The sequence below is a fragment of the Danio rerio genome, chromosome 4, assembly GCF_052040795.2.
Source record: "Danio rerio strain M-AB ecotype USA chromosome 4, GRCz13ab, whole genome shotgun sequence".
NCBI classification, from domain to species: Eukaryota; Metazoa; Chordata; class Actinopteri; order Cypriniformes; family Danionidae; genus Danio; species Danio rerio.
Genome location: NC_141024.2, coordinates 29547118 through 29567500, shown reverse-complemented (window position 1 = coordinate 29567500; position 20383 = coordinate 29547118). Strand labels below are relative to the sequence as shown.

At 31.7% G+C, this 20383-nt stretch overlaps 1 protein-coding gene across 1 annotated transcript in view; it reads right to left on the bottom strand.

Annotated features, from left to right (window-relative positions):
- The window catches only part of cerk (ceramide kinase), a 56424-nt gene that overhangs the window by 1288 nt on the left and 34753 nt on the right, over positions 1-20383 (bottom strand). The window contains 6 exon segments of the mRNA NM_001441533.1: positions 4794-5014; positions 7501-7706; positions 11998-12071; positions 14936-15041; positions 15125-15277; positions 16639-16713. Of these exon segments, the coding sequence (NP_001428462.1) occupies positions 4794-5014; positions 7501-7706; positions 11998-12071; positions 14936-15041; positions 15125-15277; positions 16639-16713 (835 nt within the window).

The window sequence follows — 20383 nt, the reverse complement described above, 5'->3', positions numbered from 1 at the left end:
TCATGATAATGTGAAGGACACCCAAAACTTAAAATTCAATTCACCCTTTACTTGTTGAAAATCTTTTTCAGTTTCTTTTTTCTGTTGAACGCAAAAGTAGATATTTTAATTCATGAATGCTGGTTAACGGTACCGATTGACCTTCATTTGTCCTACTATAGATGGAAGTCAATGGGTACCATCCACCAGCATTCTTCAAAATATCTTTAATATGTTCAACAGAAGAAACTAATAAATGTTTGAAACGACATGAGGGGTTAAGTAGTGTCTAAATTGTCATTTTGGACACCTAGACTGTAGCTCTGCACAAGAAGTTTGGCCAGAGGAGAAATGGTCGTGCCCAACTGAGCCTGGTTTCTCTCGAGGTTTTTTTCCCTTCACTTTTGTCAATTGGTGAAGTTTGTTTCTCGCCACTGTCGGCACTAGCTTGCATGGTTCGAGACTTGTGGAGCTGTGTATCGATGGATTTGCTCTTCAGTGTTTGGACTTTCAGCAGTGAACTTTAAACCAAACTGAACTGAAATAAAACTGAACTTCAACTCTGAAATCTGGACTGACACTGTTTAATTTACTAGAACTTCTATGTGAAGCTGCTTTGATACAATCTACTCTGTGAAAATGCTATAGAAATAAAGATGAATTAAATTGATTTTAAAGGAAAATCATCAGTTTTCTCTTCAAACACAAACAAAAGTGATGGAAATCTGGCAATTTCTTATAATAAGGATGAAATGTCAGGTGGCGTTAAAAGAGAAATGCTTCATTGTGTTTGTGATTAATGCACTTTTGATAGTAATGAGGTCTATTTATATTCCACTGATTTACACCATATGGTTAGCATTAGCCACATTCAGCCATCTCTCTAATTTATTTCTTATTTCTTCAGAGACTATGAAGATTATTCGCTGCTCGTATTATCATCTTTACTGTGATGTAACACTCTGTTTCAGTATCACTGCTAGTTTTAAAAAAAATTGCAGAGAAAAAGTTTCTACATGTGGGAAATGAAAATAATAAATGCTATAGATAAGCAATTAATATAAGAAGATAATATAAAAGATTGTGACTGAATTTTTTGTAATTTTTTTTTAAATAAGTCAAACTACTGATAACGTCTTCTAAATTTATTGTCATTTAGAGCCTTTTTTGAAATGTCAATTTATGATTATTCCGAGATAAATATTTTTTACCATTGAAATCAGTGACATTTTTTACAGTGTATAACATAAAGTCATTATTAATCAATATAATACAATAAAAATAAAACTTTTATTTAATTTTTTTTTTAGTTTTTGGAGATTTGACCAAATTAGGTTAGATGAATGCTTTTTCCAATGTTTCTTTATGTTGCTAAAACGATTGTGAATACCATTTAGTTTGCTAAAAAGATTAGGTCACCCAAAACCCCAAAATGACAATCTACCCATTATTCACTCTCCCTCAAAGTGGTTCTGTTAAACAAAATAAGAATTTATTTTGAAAAAAACTGAAAATAGGTAACCATTGACTTCCATAGTAAAAAAAAAAAAAAAAAAAAAAACAATATCAGATTTGTTTGCGAAAAAAAAAATACTTACTGATATTGTTTTGCAAATTTATTGTCATTTAGAGCGTTTTTTTGGAAAGTCACTTTATGGTTGTTCACTGTATATGTTAAGAAAACTTACTGTTAACCAAGCTATTAGAAATTTAACTACTAAAATTAGTGTCATTTTTTACAATGTATAACATACATAGCTATTATTAATCTATATAATAAAATAAAAATAAAAGTTAGATTCCTTTTGACAAAATTAGGTTTGATGAATGTTTCTTCCAATGTTTCCTTACGTTGCTAAAAAAATTGTGAATACCATTTACTTTGCTTAAAAGGTTAGTTCACCCAAAACCCAAGAATGACAATCTACCCATTATATCCTTTCCCCCGAAGTGGTTCCAAACCATTATGAGTTTAATTCTTCTGTTGAACCAAAAGACAACATATTTTATTTATTACATATTTTAAAGAAAAATGAAAACCGGTAACCATTGGATTCCATAGTAGAAAAAAAAATATTTATTTTTTTCTTGTTTGCAAGAAAAAAATAAATTAAATAAAATACATTTATTAATATTGTTTTCCAAATTTATTGTCATTTAGAGGATTTTTTTTTTCATTTTTGGAAATTTACTTTACAGTTATTCAGTGTATATGTTAAGAAACTTACTGTTAACCAGGCTACGTATTTTGACTTTAGCATTTTTAGCACTGAAATCACAGACATTTTTACAGTGTTTAACATAGATAGCCATTATTAATGAATTTAATTATATTAAAATAAAATAATTTTTTTTAGAGAGATTTGACAAAATTAGGTTAGATTAGTGTTTCTCTGTTTTCTTACATTGCTAAAACCTATTTTGAATACAATTTAGTTTGCATAAAAGGTTAGTTTTTTCTAAGTTAAGCTTCTTTCTTCTGTTGAACAAAAATATATATATATTTTTTTAAAAAAATAGATGAAAACCAGTAACCATTGAAATCCATGGTAGGAAAAGTGATGAAATGAAGTCAATGGTTACTGCTTTCCAGCTTTCATCAAAACATTTTTTTGTGTGTGTGTTTAACAGAAGAAAGAAACTCAAACAAGTTTAAAACAAGCAAAAAGTATGTAATGACGACAGAATTTTCAGTTTTGGATGCACTATTTATTTAACACTAAAATCTCCAAGTACAGCTTGGCTCAAATCCAGAACTCAAGCTATTCGCATTAGCAACACTGCATTAGTAAATACCACAAATACTTTGTGTTCTGGAGTTAAAAAAGTAGCTTGAGTAAGTGCTGGCAAGCAATAAATGCAGCATCGTGTCGAGTTAAAAAAAAGTTTTGTAGTTAAACGCCTGTGCTCTTAGGAGCTTCAGGGACTCTTTAATTTCCTCTAATTCCACTCAATACTCTTGAGGTGAGTTCAGTGCCAGGCGATTGCCTTTTTTTCCTCTCGTCCATGGTATCATCATCAATTATCTCAACAGGTTATTTGCTTACTCATTCGAGAAACAATTACTGAAGCTGAAAATGGAATAAATGAATGGACTTCTATTTTAATTAAAGGAGGTGAGCCTTTAACAGTGAGAGGGCCATTAAATTAGGAGCATTTCATTGCTACGCATTGTTGACACAGAACAATGGGGCGTGAAGGAAATGATGCGTCGGGGGCGAGCCGTCACGCTGTATCGAAACTCCAGCACGGGCACAAAGGAGAGGGGGTTTTTCATTTTTAATAACATCTTTTCCACAGGCTCAGATCACAAAGTATCAAGTCATTTATTTGCTCTGTTTAGTATGCTATATCGCTGAGAAGATACGATCTGAAGTAAGTTCGACATTTTAGTTCAGCGTTCTCTAATCGACAAACACGTTAGTGGAATTTATTTATTTTGTGTTGAATTAATATCTTCGGCCACAAAATAACGCATGCATACTACTGACAATGTGTTTACAGATTGGAACTGTATAATTCTGAGGTCAATAAAAAACATTTAATATCTATTCCGTGGGTTAGATTTATATATATTCAGCTGGTGGACCAAGGAACCTAATCAATGTAAATGGTACCATGAAAAAGGAGCAATACATCAAAATTCTCAACAACATCAAGCAGTCTGCAGAGAAACTTGGCCTTGGGGACCAGTGGACATTTTAACATGACAAAAAAAACCCCAAAACACAGAGTAAAAGTGCTGAAGAAATGGTTAGTAGACAAAAACGTTAACGTTTTGGAGTGGCCCAACCAAAGTCCTGACTTAAATCTAATTGTGAATCTGTGGAGGGAGCTAAAGATCAGGGTTGAGAGAGCTAAAGATCAAGAGTTGATTAAGATGAATGGGCAAAAATACCAGTGGAGATATGCAAAAAGCTGGTTAGCAATTATAGACCATTTTGAGGGATGTAAACAAAAACAACGGTCCCAACGTATTTCCTGTTTTTAATTTCTATACCTTCTGATAATCCAAAAAGAGCCACATATTAATAAATAATGTTATGATAGCTGTTTAGCATTAAGCTACAATTGGATGGCCTCTTGTTACAGTTATGAAATAGCTTGATAAAAAACAGGAAATGTTTATGGGCCAATGGCATTAGCACATTGAAATGTTCTATAGGATCCGTTTGATTGATTTAATAGGCTTTTCTATCGATTATTGAGAAGGGTTTGAATAATTTTGACCATGCCACTTTTTGTTCAAAGGTAAATAAAAGGTTTTTTGTTCAACAATGATGCCTCTTGTACATCATCTTATTATCTTTTGGAAGAAGCTGGTGTCATTAAATGTAATAAAAATGAATAAATAAACTGGTTGAATAAAAGTAATTGAGTCAGAATTTGCCAGGAGTATTAATAATTTTGACTGTTTAGATAAATGAAGGTGATTTTTTTTTTTAATTTTCTGCAAATTATAATTATATCATAAGTTTCATAAGTAAATGTTTTCTTTGCTAAAGAGTGATAATCTTTGCCGTGGATATAATGACAAAGAATAATGTTTAAATAGTTTTTTATATTTATTTTTATTATTATTTTAAGTATTTTATAGTGTTTAAGGTCTTTGAACATGCAATATTTTATATTGATATATTCTTGTTTACTGCAAATAAATCATTATGTAACTATTTGTAATAATTCAAAAATTCCTGAACTCGTTAACGTATATAATGAATGCAATGCAAGTTGATTTGGATAGAAGTATTTGCCAAAAAATATTAAATGAATGTAATAAGTGACATACAGTGACATACAGAGTCATGACCTACCGGACTTGAATGGCAGTGTGTGGAAGGATCTCTCCGTCACAGTTCCAGTTGCTCTGGGACGACATGCAGCCACAGGCTCTGTTTTCCCTGCAGATCTGACAGAAGAAGTGTTTGCCTCCCGCCCTGCTCTCTCTCAGGTCCATTTCTGAGCCACACTCCTGAAACCTGGGAGTGAAGCGGAATTGCTTGACTCGGTACACCTCCACAAATGAGTGATCGAACTGTAGAAAAATAGAATAAAAAGGTGAATGTTTACTGAATTCTATTTCAAAAGTACTACACTACCTGTCAAAAGTCTTGTCATCGATCCCATTTGTAATAGCAATGACTAATAACTTGACTTCTAGTAGATCATTTGGAAAAGTGTCAGAAGGTCATTTTTTTTCTAATGAATCATTTGTTGAACTGCATTCCAATCATCACAAACACTGCAAAAGACATATTGGAACCCACATTGACCAAATAATCTCACAAAAATCAGTCAAGTTTGGTGAAGTAAAAATCATGGTTTGGGGTTACATTCAGAATGGGGGCGTGCGAGAGATCAGCAGATTGGATGGCAATATCAACAGCCTGAGGTATCAAGAGATTTGTGCTGCCCATTACATTACGAACCACAGGAGAGGGCAAATATCGCTCCTAATACTTCAGTCTCCACTTCAAAATTCCTAGAAGTCAAGAGGGTCAAGGTGCTCCATGGTTGGCCAGCCCAGTCCCCAGACATGAACATTAATGAGCATGTGTGGGGTAAGATGAAGGAGGATTAATGATGAATCCAAAGAATTTTGATGAACTCTGGGAGTCCTGCAAAACGTTTTCTTTGCCATTTCAGATGACTTTGTTAATAAGTTAATTAAGTCACTGCAGGGATGTATAGATGCAGTCACCCAAGCTTATGGGAGTCAAACACAATATTCATTCTTTTTCCACTGCACCATGACTTTATATTCTGTACTGTACATTATTTCTGCTAGGTGACAAGAATTTTGTCTTAGCAAAGTCAGAACTGACTGTCCTAATTATATAATTAAAAATCAAGGCAGTATCATATTTTATTTTAGTAAAATATAAAAAAGTAAAATAAAAATCTAGAGGCCTTTGCCTTTCATATAGGCCATGTCTGATACCAAATAATCAACTAGAGGTCAAGTTATTATTTGTTTTTTTGCAAAAACATGAATAGGCGACAAGACTTTTGTCAGGTAGCGTACATTTGGGGTAAACTACTATGGATATATTAATTTATTTAAAAAGATAAGAATTTAACATTTTATTCATAAAGAATTCATTATTCATCAAACAATTCAGAGTGGAACAATGAACCATTCCATCACTTCAACGCCAGTAATTATAAAAATATATATTTCCGAATCATCATTTTACACTAAAGAATAGTGCAATGGCTGTTGAAAATACAGGAGTTCAGGACGTCAATGTTTTGATTATATTTCTGTATAAATATGAGAGATTTTTTTATCAAGGACATAAAACAAAAACTTCTAAAGAGTAGCATACAGTAAGTATACACTGTAAAAAATGCAGAGTTCCACACGGTTCATTCATTTTGTCCCAATACAAATCGATTGAGTTAACTATTAGTGATTAAGTGGATTGCCCCAAATAAATCCTAATAATTAAGCTGTTTAGCTAATTTTAAATAAGTAATTTAAACAAGCAAAAACAAAATCGATAACACTTTATTTTGATGGTCTATTTGAGTATTGGTAGACTGTCGCCTCAATATCTGTTTATACTGCTCCTCCAACAGAGATTTAACTCACTATAGGAAACATTGCAAGTACATGTCAACTAACACTAACACGTCACCAACCCTAACCCCAACCTAACAGTTTACTTATAATCTAATGAGAATTAGTTGCCATGTAGATGCAATGTAACTTAAATTCAACAAACTTACCTTCAAAATAAAGTGTGACCAAAAAATCTCTTTTTTTGAGTTCTGACAACTATTTAGTTCACTTAGTAAATTTGAATTCATTTATAAATAAGACCAAATTTAATTAGATTAAATTCAATTCAAATTTAAAATTTAAGTTGATTTGAGCAAATTTAAGTTAATTTGATTTTTGAAAATATTTTATTAAGAAATAATTCATGATGCGTTCTTAAAATAATTACGCTAAAAAATTTATATAATCAAAAATAGTCATAGAACAAAAATAAAAATACAATAAAAAATAAATGAAACAAATAAAATCAGTTCAATTGTTTTCCATAGTTAGAAATCAGCTTTAATATTTCTGGTTTCTGGATAATTTTAAATATGGACTTTTACAAAGTTGCTTACTTTTTCGACATTTCCAAACATTTGTAATTACTAAGATGATACATTTACAGAGATTGCTCTCAGAAGGTGGCATTTCTAGTCATTTAAATGATTTAGGAGTTAGGCAAAAAAAAAAAAAAAGGCAGAAATATTCCCATGACTTTGAAGTTCTTCATGAACAGGAAACCCCTGCTGTGACTATGCACTTCAAAGAAGTAGATTTGCAGCTCATTTCCTTAAAAAATGAACAAAATTACAGTTAATTAAAATTAGATATGAATTTATACTATTATAAAATATACAGTAACCATTTGCTGGTCAGCTGTGATGCTTTTTGAACTTTGGTGGTTACTATAGTGTTCATAAACGTTCCTATCTTCCACACAAAAAAAAAATTATTTATTCTGTTGAGATATTAACCTGGTCCTTCTTATTGGTGTGTCGCAGCAGGTGTCGCAGGAAGTCGACTCTGGAGCACTTTCTGACGAGGATGAGGTCAGTCGTTCCATCTGCTAGGTGTGCGGACGGCGACAGACCTTTAGGACTGCGAGGACATGCACAGCTCATGTTGGCGGCATTGATGGCCAAGAACTTCCCCCTGATGACCGTCCAGGTGTCCCGGCAATCTTAAACAAAACAACAAGATTGTGTGAACACTAGTAAAACACTGCACGATAAAGTGTACTATTCTCTGGCCATCTGGATAAGTAATTTATTTACATTAATTACATTGGAGCTTCTGCTAAATGAACATGTTTTGTAGATCTAAAAATCGATTTATAATCTAGTTATAATAAACAAAGTGAGGTTAATGTAAATCTCAAAGCCCTCACTGAAAAATGGGGCTTGACTTACTTTCATGTTTACATCATTTTACTCTTTTTTTTATGCCCTACAATCTAAAAGTGTTCAGAAATTACTGGTAAACTACTGCACAGCGCAGTGTATTCTCTGACCATCTGTATAAGTAATTCATGTTTATTAATTATATAAAGGCTTCTAGTAAATGAACACATTTTGTAAACCTTTTAAAATTCTTGTGTTCAGAACTTAAAGGTGGCGTAGAATGAAAACGTGGATATATACCTGTAGGCATAGCTGAATAATAAAGAGTGTTTATGTAAAATCCTGGTGAAAAACAGGCTGATCGGAATAAAATGCAGACTGTGACAATCCACACAGGATCATTATTATGCACGCCCCGGGCAGAATTTGATTGGATATAATGTTTTATTGTGAGATTACAACAATTATAATTTTTACGTTCATTTTTTAAGTTTATCTAAGCTTGACTCTAACTTACTATTCATGTGGGACTCTTATTTTGAAAATGAAACTGGCGTAAGAGGATGTGTAAGAGGCCGATCACACCAATCACAATGTTTCAAAAACATAAGGCGCACCGCAATGATTTTTTGTTGGAAAGAAAAAAAAAAGAGCCCTTTATTGTCGCTAGGCAATGACAGCTAGGCAGCTGCCAATTTGTGCGATTGTTGCTGTTGATATTGGTATAATTTTAATACTTAATAATATTCTGATATTCAATATTTGTGAAGTCATACAGCTCCAGATAACTCAAAACAGTAACCACTAGTCTCTCCTCTATCTTAAATAATTTCCGTAGTCATCTTGACAACACAAACACTGCTGTCACCTCAATAGAAACCTTGCCTCTTCTTTCATTAAATTGGAGAATGAAAAAGACGCAAGTGAAGTAGCACCCTTTTCCCGCTCTTTTTTTCAACTGCGCACAATGGCAAAAACCTAAGTCGAGAGAATCATTAAGGCAACGTGAGGCGAGAAAAACAGAGGCATCATTGTTGAAAAAAAAATATTTCACAGCTTTTATTTACCTTTAAACAAAAAGTGGCATGTTCAAAATTATTCACACCCTTCTCAATAATCAATAGAAAGGCTTTTATTTGCTATTAAAGGAGATTGTTCTTTACTAAGGAATCTACTTAATTTGTTCAAATATTTTTTTGACGACCAGTATCTCACATGAATGTGTAAGCATCAGTCACTGACAAGAGCTGCAGTAGTATCAGAGCGGAGCTCATTAATATTCATGACCCTTCTAAATAAGGTCAAAATCACAATCATATGATTGAAAATTGACCAGTAAAGGTTTTTCTGGATAATTTTTTGCACTTACCTAAGCCACATATACTATATGAAGATTTCAGAGAGCAATTTAATTCTCAATGCATTCTATGGCACCTTTTAATTTTTACACTCCTTCACATTTAAAACAATGTATAAATATACTTATAAAACAGAAAATATTTTTAATTGAAATGAGTTCAGTGCATTGCTGTACATTATTTTCTAATAACTAGTTTCTCATACTTCTCATCCAAGTCTTGTCGTTTTGCTTTGATTTGATTTTTTGGCTTCGAATCAGAAGCAAGCATTCAACAGTGCCGTAAGTAGAAGTAATATTATACTGTGAGGCAGTGGAAGGCTTGGATCTGATTCAAAAAAGCCAAAGCCAAAGCCAAAAATCAAAATGAGAAAAAGAAAACACTAGATGTGACAAGTAGGAAAATAGTTGCATACTCCACTTTGTGCCGTCTGCATCCCTATCATGAGAAAGAGAGGTTTGAGTAGTTTAAAAGACTAAGACCCCACTGACAAGGTCCAGAATTTGTCCCCTACTTAAGCTCATTTGTCCCTTTTTGACTGTTATCTCATCATAAATTGTAAAAATAACCAATCTAAGAAGGCTTTAAAACCAGGCAGAATCCTCTGTTGGATTATTATTATTATTAATATTGTATTTTTTTATTATTTTTATTCAAATGGTCAAATTGTTTCACTGTGTCTGTGTCAGGATTCCACCACTTCGGTCTTGTTAATTCTTGTTTTGGTGGCAGAATCCAGACTCCAGTCCTGTCATGTCTTGTATGTTGTACTCGGCTTAAGTTTTCTCAGGTCAAGCACTCATTTTCTGTCATTGTCTTGGTCTTTGTACTAGTGTCACTTGATGTGGGCACACAAGGTCTGGGGTTCTTTTCATTCTCAGCGCTGCAGTCTAGTCGGTTTCAGTTGGCACTGGGATTGGAAGCACCTAATTTTACCGATCCCCCTCCTCACAAGGTTGAATGATCTGGCCAGTTTGTTATTTGCAGATAGGCTACAGTTTTTAATTTAAAACAAATTTTAACAGATTTTACTTTAATGATAGATGATACCGTTTTTTTTTTTTTTTTTTTTACAATGGCTAAGACAGTATTTTTCAATACATTTAAGTTTTTAAGTTCATAAAAGTTACCTAAACTCTTAACACGGTTAGCACAACATCTGTCTTCGTGGGCAATACAATTAACACATTTCGTGTTGCTTTGATACAAAATGCTTTCAGTTAACACTAATTTCAAATGCTTGAACCTCTTTTACACACAAGCTCAACCAATACCATAACAATGACAATTTACAGCCAAATTTACAAATGCTTCAAACTGTATGTCTGAACAGATAACATCATGTTCTAAACATAACTGATAAAGTCAAAGTGAACAGCTGTTCACATAGTGATTTAAAACATAAATATATTCCCTGTGATTTACTCCCTACCCAATGAGAAACAGCTTATTGCAGTTATGCAAATATATAAATCACAGCAGGATCACATCTATAAACCACATTTAGGTTTTTCCAAACACATGAGCATATGTTCTAAAAGATGACTTTTTGGACTGATCTCGTGTAGTTTATCTAACTAACTTAATCTTACTAATCAAATAAAACATTGATTTACTAGCTTTTCTTAATGGTATTACTGTAGTAGAATGTAGCCTAAGGTGGATATAGCATTTTGCAAAAAAATAAAAATAATAATAATAATAATAATAAAAAGTTATGTTATATTATGTTGTGTACATTCTGGTCAAATCTAACTCAGAATCTTATTATTATTAATCAATCTTTGTAAATATTATTCCATAATTTTATGATGTATAGTTTTTTTTAACCAATTTAAGATGTTTGACAATGTTAAGATTAAAATGTTGCATTTTGGCATGGTTTTTGACTTATTTATGAACTATTTATGGACATAAAAATCAATAAAAATATCCTGGATTTAAAAACATTGTGTTCCTGGCCTTCACTGAACTCAAGTAATAGTTTAATGTACAAAAATTGTGAATGAACTTGACTTTTGATGGCTTTGATAATAATGTCAAATAACCAACATTTTTCTAAATGGATATATCTGGTTTTGCAACAAAACTCTTCATTTAAACCTCTAAATTGCAAAAAAAAAGTTTACTCTTTCAATAAGCTGGCTACAGGGCCTGTCGGGTGTGCATTATTTTCAAATAATTCACTCGTCGTCACTTATTACATACATAAAATAAGTCCCATAAATCCAAAAGCATGAATAGTTGTGTTGCTCCCTCGCCGATGAAGGCGCTTCGACTTTCTTCCTCATTTACATCATTCTTCCCCTTATTCTTCCCACAAGACTCTATTTATGCCGCGCAGTCTAAAAGCGTTCAGGAAATCATCATCATGCACAAATGCCAATTTGGGACTGTGAGGGGCAGAGAGTGTGTCTCTGTAAACAGCACTTATCAGTGCTCAGGGTAAACACGCAGAATGCTGGGTAACGGAGGTGCCAGTTGTTCGGAGGGTGCTGAGAGGCAGAGATAATATGCTGTGTGTGTGTTTGTGTGTGTGTGCTCTCTCTAAATGATCAGCCGGGCGGCAGCTTGAACCATTTGGCCTAATGTTCACAAACAGCGTGCCAGTGGAGCCGACAGATGGGGGCATTACGAATCATGGCTGGAAATGCACTTTGTTGGCCTGTATTGTAGGTGGGCGCATTTACCACAGAGCAGAAACGAGACTTCCTGTTATGGCTCGAGCTCGGTTAAACAGTGGCATTCGGAGGATTTTCGAAAAGCTTCTTACCGACATCAGAAACGCTGGCTTCGTCTTCTTTGCTGAGGAGTTTGTCGGATGAGGATCGACGGCAGATGCTGCACCTAAAATTGAATGTTGACTTGTTAGTGACGGAGGACTGCAAATTGTGCGCTGATGTAATTTTTTAAAAGTAAAGGGAAAAAAATTTGAACCACAAAAGTGATATTTTATAATAAACTAAATGTAGACTAAATGTAATGTATATTAATGTAGATGTAATATCTTTCACTTTCTCACATACACATAAGCACACAGCAAAACACTTACACATACACATAGAGACACAAAGAGACATTCAGACCCCCTTAAATTTTCACTCTGTTATATTGCACCCATGTGCTAAAATCATTTAAGTTGACTTTTTTCCTCATTAAAGTACACACAGCACCCAATATTGATTTATTAAAAAAGAAAAACTAAAATATATCACATGATCCTACGTATTCAGACTCTTTGCTGTGACTCTTTTTCGGACTCTTGCTGTGATGTTTAACTCGGGTGCTGTCCATTTCTTCTGATCATCCTTGAGATGGTGCACTGGTATTTATTACACCATATCATAGAACAACAATCTATTTTGTTTAAATTAGTTTTTATATCTCTGTAAAATTGTAAAATTTTGATCATGCTTACACAGCACTAACAATGTGAGAGCAAGTTTTTGGCCAAGGACAGAAAAGAAGTAACGACAACTAACCTATATTCAAGTTAAGGCTGCACAATAGATCTTTTCAGCATTCGATATCGCAATGTGTGCATCGGCAACAGTCACATCTTAGGATATGTAATGTTGGGATTATAGTTTAATATATAGTTTAATCATAAAGTAGTATACGTTTATCATCTTCATGCATTTATAAAGAGATGGTTCACCCAAAATGACTTGCAATTTTGATCACACCCTTTACTTGTTTCAAACATTTATGAGTTTTCATCTTTTTTTTAATGAACACAAAAATAATATAATTTAATAACTCCTATAGTATTGAAACAAGTGAGGTGTGAGTAAATACGGAGTACATTTTAATCTTTGAGTGAACTGTTCCTTTAAGGCCTATGACTGTGTGAACATTTCAATATTCATTTGTTCATTTTCTTGTCGGCTTAGTCCCTTTCTTAATCCGGGGTCGCCACAGCTGAATGAACTGCCATCTTATCCAGCAAGTTTTTACGCAGCGGATGCCCTTCCAAGCCGCATCTCTGGGAACATTTCAATATTTCAGAGTCATAAGAACATCCGGATATGAGAAATTTTTTGTACCTTTAAAAAAGATTAAATAATATACAATAAAGACTATGCAGTGTTGATTATTCAAAATGTGTACTTGAATAGTGAATACCTGAAAACTATAATTCGATTTTATCTTTGCTATATTTTATTTAGGGCGATGCGGTGGCGCAATAGGTAGTGCTGTCGCCTTCGCAAGAAGGTCGCTGTTCGCGTGGTTCCTCTGGGTGCTCCGGTTTTCCCCATTCCAAAGACATGTGGTACAGGTGAAATGGGTAAGCTAAATATTCCATAGTGTATGTGTGTGAATGAGTGTGTATGGATGTTTCCCATAGATATGTTGCAGCTGGAGGGGCATCCGCTACATAAAACATATACTAGATAAGTTGGCGGTTCATTCCACTGTGGCGACCCCAGATTAATAAAGAGACTAAGCCGAAAAGGAAAATAAATTAATAAATTTATATTTTATTTATCTATGCTTGTAATTAATTGGTTATATACTGTGTTTTTTTAGATTCACTCCTCTACAAAATCCCCTCAATTAATCCAAATAAACCTGTTAAATCATCTGGTGAAATTATATTCACATCTCGATACATACCACAGAAATACAAAATATCGTAATGTCATATTTTTCTATTATCGCGCAGCCCTAATTCAAGCATACTGATAATAATAATAATAATTTCTTTCTGTTTTCCCAAAACTTTTCCAAGCCTGGAATATGCCAAAACTCCATGACTTTTCCAGGTATTCCATGACCGTATGAACCCTGTGTCTATATAAGACCGTACAGCTTACAACGCAAGTCAGAGCAAATGAGAATAATGAGATCTAAGGAACTACCTGAAGAGCTTAGAGAAAGAATTGTGGCAAGGCACAGACCTGGCCAAGGTTACAAAAAAGTCTGCAGCACTCAAGGTTCTTAAGAGCACAGTGGGCTCTATAATTGTTAAATGGAAGACACCTGGGATGACCACAACCCTTCCTAGAGCTGGCCGTCCAGCCAAACTGAGCTATCTGGGGAGAAGAATCTTGGTAAAAGGTAAAGAAGAAACCAAAGATCACAATGGCTGAGCTCCAGAAATGCAGTCGGAAGATGTAAGAATTTTGTAGAAAGTCAACCAACACTGCACCCCTCCACCACTCGGGGCTCTGTGGCAGAGTGGCCCAACAGAAACCTCTCCTCAATGCAAGACGCAGGAAAGCCTGCATAGAGTTTGCTAAAAAAAACAGGTGAAGGACTCAAAGATGATGAGAAAGCACCCTAAGCACTCAGATAAAATAACGAAGAAGTGGCTTCACAAAAACTTTGTGACCGTTCTTGAATGGCCCAGCTAGAGCCCTAACTTAAAGCCAATTGAGCATCTCTGGAGAGGCCTAAAAATGGCTGTCCACTAATGTTTACCATCCAACCTGACAGAACTGGAGAAAATCTGCAAGAGGATGCCCAAATCCAGGTGTGAAAACTTTTTGCATCTTTTCTAAGAAGACTCATGACTGTATTGGATCAAAAGGGTGCTTCAACTAAATACATAGTAAATAGTCTGAAGACTTAGGACCATGGGATATTTTTGTTTGTCTTTTTTAATAATTCTGGAAAGGTTTGTGATAATGTTTGGCTAGATTTGTATTGTTCCAATAAATTATTGTGATCATATTATGCTTAAACATGAAACAAAGTATAGCATTTACCCAGATCGACACTGCACTTTGTCTCTTGGAGTTCCCAAGTTCTCTTCTGCAGGTAGGAAAGACACGGTTCCCTCATAGTAGCGATGTGACAGAAACGTTTTAACCCCTGATAAATGACAATAACAAAAAATTCAGGACAATTGAAAGAAATAAATCAGCTATTTTATTTTTTACAACATTTTATGTGACCTGAGATATTGTAACGAGCAGGACCCATCCATCTCTTCCTCTCGCTGTCTTTTAGCACATCTCCATAGAAACCATAACCCAACAGTGAGACAGAGTAACGCAGGAAACGATCATCGCTGTGCACTGAGCAGACATCCATTGGTTGAGAATCACCTGTGGAAAATGACAGAATGGATTTATGGAAAGCACAAAACAAAACACAAAAGAAAAAAGAATAAAAACAAAATAAAATAACTAATAAAAATAAATAGTAAACATAAAAATAAAAGTAAACAAAACTAAACTAAACACAAAAAAATAATTAAATGTATATATAAAAACAACACACAACAAAACTAAAACTTAAACAAAAAACAAGACAAGATAAAACATAACAAAACAAACAAAAAAAACTAAAAAGTGGAATTAAATATAGGGATCTAAAATAAAATAAAACGACAAAAAACAAAAACAAAACATCACAAAATACAACAAAATAAGTTAAAATAAAGTAACAAATATAAACAAGACAAAACAAAAATATACAAGATAAATATTTTAAATCATAAAACAAAACAAAAATACAAACTAAAATAAAACAAACTAAAACAAAACAAAATTAAAATACATGAAACATCATATCAAGATAAAATGAAACAAAACACAAGAAAAAAAAAAACAAGATATAAAAAACAAGGTAAAACAAAACAAAATAAAACAAACTAAAGCCACAAATCAAGGCAAAACAAAACCACAAAACAAGATAAAATGAAATAAATTACAAAACGAGACAAAACAAAGACAAAATAAAATTAAACAAAACAGCAAAACAAGAAAAAAGACAAAGATAAAATACCGTAACAACAAAACAACACAAAACAAATACACGATAAAATGTTATAAAATACGAAACAAGACAAAATAAAATTAAACAAAAACTAAACAAGATAAATATTTTAATATAAATCACAAAAATAAGGTAAAATAAATTAAATAAAATACAAAACAAAACAGGACAACATGACATGACACACAACATGATAAAACAAAACAAAACACAAGGTAAAACCCAACAAGGTAAAATAAAACTAAACAAACAAAACCACAAAACAAGGTAAAATAAAACTAAACAAAATAAAATAAATTGCAAAACAAAACAAAAAAATAAAAACAAAAGAAGGTAAAACAAAACAAAACAAAACAACAAAACAAGGTCAAATAAAACAAAACTAAATAAAAAACACAAAACTAAACAACACAACATAAAATAAAATAAAACAAGACAAAATCAAAATAAACCACAAAGCAAAAACAATATAAAACAAAACATAAGATAAACAAAACTGAATAAAAATTGAGAAATTGGTCTTAAATATTTTAGCTATGCATATTAACAATAATAAAAAAAAATGTTTAATATATCTACATAATTCTGACCCATACTTTGTACACCCATGCAGCATAAGACTTTCCAGAAACATACATATGCATAACTAAACGCGTCTCATACAGCTAATATGAAGATGCTCACTTACCCACGACCATGTGCAGCGCTGAGGTGACGGGGTCATTTGAGCCAACCGTGGCATAGCATATACAGTCAGTGGAACCTGTTTTTCAAAAACACATTTCACGGGTCAGGGGTTCAGAAACGGCCCACGTCTATCTCCTCATAATTCACTCTGAAAAGGTTAACGTATGAAAATCACACTTTCATTTTCAATTTCGCCGGCGTACAGGGAGCCGCCGCAATCTAACCTTCAATTGTGAGCGCTAACCAAACATACCGGGGCCAGTGGAGTTTTCGCTCCTAGTGAGAAAGTTTTTTTTTTTTTTTTCATTCTTGAAAATGACTGAAGCATTGTTATATAGAGAGATGAGATTTCAGATGAGTTCAGCCCTCCTATCTCTTATTCGCTGTCTGCTAATCTAATTCCTCATCCTCAAATTGCTTATATAACAGCAAAAGGTTTAAGGTTTAAAAACATACTGACAGTTACACTACTGTTTGTTAAATGATGTTTCTTTTCTGTGGTGGTAGTTCCTTTATGATATAGTGATAATATTTAGATACTGCGGCACTTTGGGATTTTATATGGTACTGAATAATTGGTGTATGTGCACCTGGTCCACAAAACCAGTCACAAGTGTCTTTTTGTTGTTGTTGTGAAATGGATATTTATATGTAACCCAAAAAAGTTAATAAATAAGCCTTCTACTATTTTTTATAAAGTAAACTTATATATATATATATATATATATATATATATATATATATATATATATATATATATATAATAAAAAGAAAATGCAATAAAATTAGGCAGAAATGCCACTATTTAAAAATCTGGAATCTAAGGGCTGCAAAAAATAAAATAAAATAATAAAATAAAATAAAAATATTTTTTATAAACTAAAAAATAAAATAATATTTTTTTAATAAAATAAAACAAGAATACAAAAAAAAAAAAAATAAAAATTAGGCAGAGATTCCACTGTTTGAAAATCTGCAATCTAAGGGCTGCAAAAAATAAATAAATAAAAATAATAATAAAAATATTAATAAATAAGCTAAAAATAAAATTATATTTTATAAAATAAAACAAGAATAAAAATAAAATTAAATTAAATAGAATGAAATAAAACAAAATAAGGCAGAGATGCCACTGTTTGAAAATGAGGAATATAGGACTGCAAAAAATAAAATAAAATGAATAAAAATAAAATAAAATGAATAAAATAATAATAATAATAATAATAAATAAATAAATAAATAAATAAATTTACAAAATTTGGCAGAAATGGCACTACTTGAAAATGTGGAATCTAAAAGTTTCAAAAAATAAAGTAAAATAAAATAAAACAAAACAATATATATTTAATATAATTGCAATTAGTTCAAGACCATGTCCATGAGTTTGTATTACATGTTATAAAATAGGGTAACACCTTGGCAATAAAATGTTAGCTTCTAAAATGCATTAGTATCAATTAGAATTGTAATTAAGAAACTGTAATTAAATAAAATGAATTATCTGTGATGATTTATTTAAATATTTAAAAGGATGCATAATATAAATAATTAAATAAGAAAAATGACTTATAAAAAAGGTATTGACCTTAAAAGATTTAAACATACATAACCTTGATATAACCATATGCATAAGGGATTAATAACAGAGATATAGATTAAAAAATATTCCACCCCCCCCCCCCCCCACACACTGCAACATGTCCAATAACCTGTCATATTAATATCTTATCCATCGAAAAAAGAAAATAATAATAATAATAATAATAAAATTATTATTATTATAATTTTTATTATACATTGTTTAAAAGCAAGGTAACGGCTTTGTAGCTTAATTTGTCAGTGGTTTCAGATCCTTCTTATATGCTGAATTAAGTCAGCATATCAAAAATAATCAACAAAAACAGACACAACTGAAAGAGGGTACAATTTTTTTTTTTTTAATACATTTTTTTTTTATAAAAATGTATTAGTATGATTCTCATGGACCCTTTTTACAAGATGGTATTATGCATTTAACGGTCATCAGTTCTTAAAAATTTTTAATATTTAGATTTTTATTTTAAATGTATGAACATTTATATGCATTTTTGAATTTATTGAGTCATCTTTGCAAATTAAATAACAAAAAACAAATTACCGCTTATACGAGGTGTTTCTAATCTAGCATCTAAGGGGTTGAGAGTAAATTTGATGTTATTCTCTCCTCTGCCTGCCAACATCAGTCTCACACTTTTTTATTCCTTTTTCTAAAAGTCTTGATAAAGGCAGCGTGGAGTATTTCTTTTATTACTTCAGCAAGGATTATTTTTTCTCACAAGAATTGTAAAATAAAATATAAATATATTTGTGGTATTCTACTATTCACTGCGCCCTTATTTTACCCAACCATGATGCCTTTCATGATGCGTTATGAGAAACCCGGAAAAGTGAAAAGGGTCCATTGGTCAGTACTTTCTAATGCTTTCATCAATTGCACACTGAAGTCAAAAGAATCTTCTCAAATCTCAGATCAGATGTCATTCAGAAACGAGATAAAGGAGCAGAAGCTGTTCTCTGGGGTCTGTCACTTGTCCTTGTGTCTGGACAACGTGAGATAAGGCCGTAAATAGACAGAATTACCCACGCCGATAATGTAACTGATAGCAACATGCACTCTTAAAGGTTTGCCATTGTCAGGTTTATATGGCAAACAGTAATATCAGAAAACACTGTTTGATAAGCCAAAGTCATTAAGTCATCAATTGTAAGCAGAGCTCTTGAGAAGGGCACTCTGCAAAGCATGACTAAGGCTGGCTTATTATTAATAATGTTTTTACCCAAATACTGAATGCTTTTCATTCACATTCTTTGGATGGATATATATATATATATATATATATATATATATATATATAATTAATTAAAAACACATAAGGTATACAAACAAACATGAATTATAAGAAAAAATACTTTAAACAAGCAAACATAAATAAATAATAAAATAAAATAAATAAATACAAATATTTAAATAAAAATAAATAAATACTGTAAACAAAAACAAAATAAATGAAAAATAAATACTGTAAACAAACAAAATAAAAATAAATAATACTGAATAAAATAAATAAACAAATATACATGCATGCAAATCAAAAATACATAATGTAAACAAACAAAAATAAAAATAAAATAAAAATAAATACTTTAAAAAACATAAATAATTAAATCAAAATAAATAAATACTGTGAACAAAACAATCCAACATAAATAAACAACAAAAATAAATACTGTAAACAAACAAGCGAGAATAAATAAATAAATAAATAAATAAATAAATAAATCAATCAATCTGCAAACAAATAAACCAACATAATAAATTAATTAATAAATAAATAAATTAATTATTTATAAACATACTAATTTGAAATATTATTTTTAAGTTCATACAATTGTAGGTTTTTATATAAATTAAATTCTTTTGTTATTTATTTCTGTCATGGACAAGCCCAATTTTTAGCAATCATCATTTAATTCTTGTGTCACAAGAGCCATCAGAAATATTGTAAAATGTGGATTTACTGTTCAAGAAAGCATAATTAATTGCTTAAATGTTGAAAAATAAGTTTTTGTCTTTTATTAATAGAATAAATTTGTATTTTTACCAATGTAAATTCATTTAAATGACAATCAATTTAAAGCATTTTCACAGAATAAATAATAATGAATTCACAACAACAACTATTACTATAATAAATAGTAGTATTATT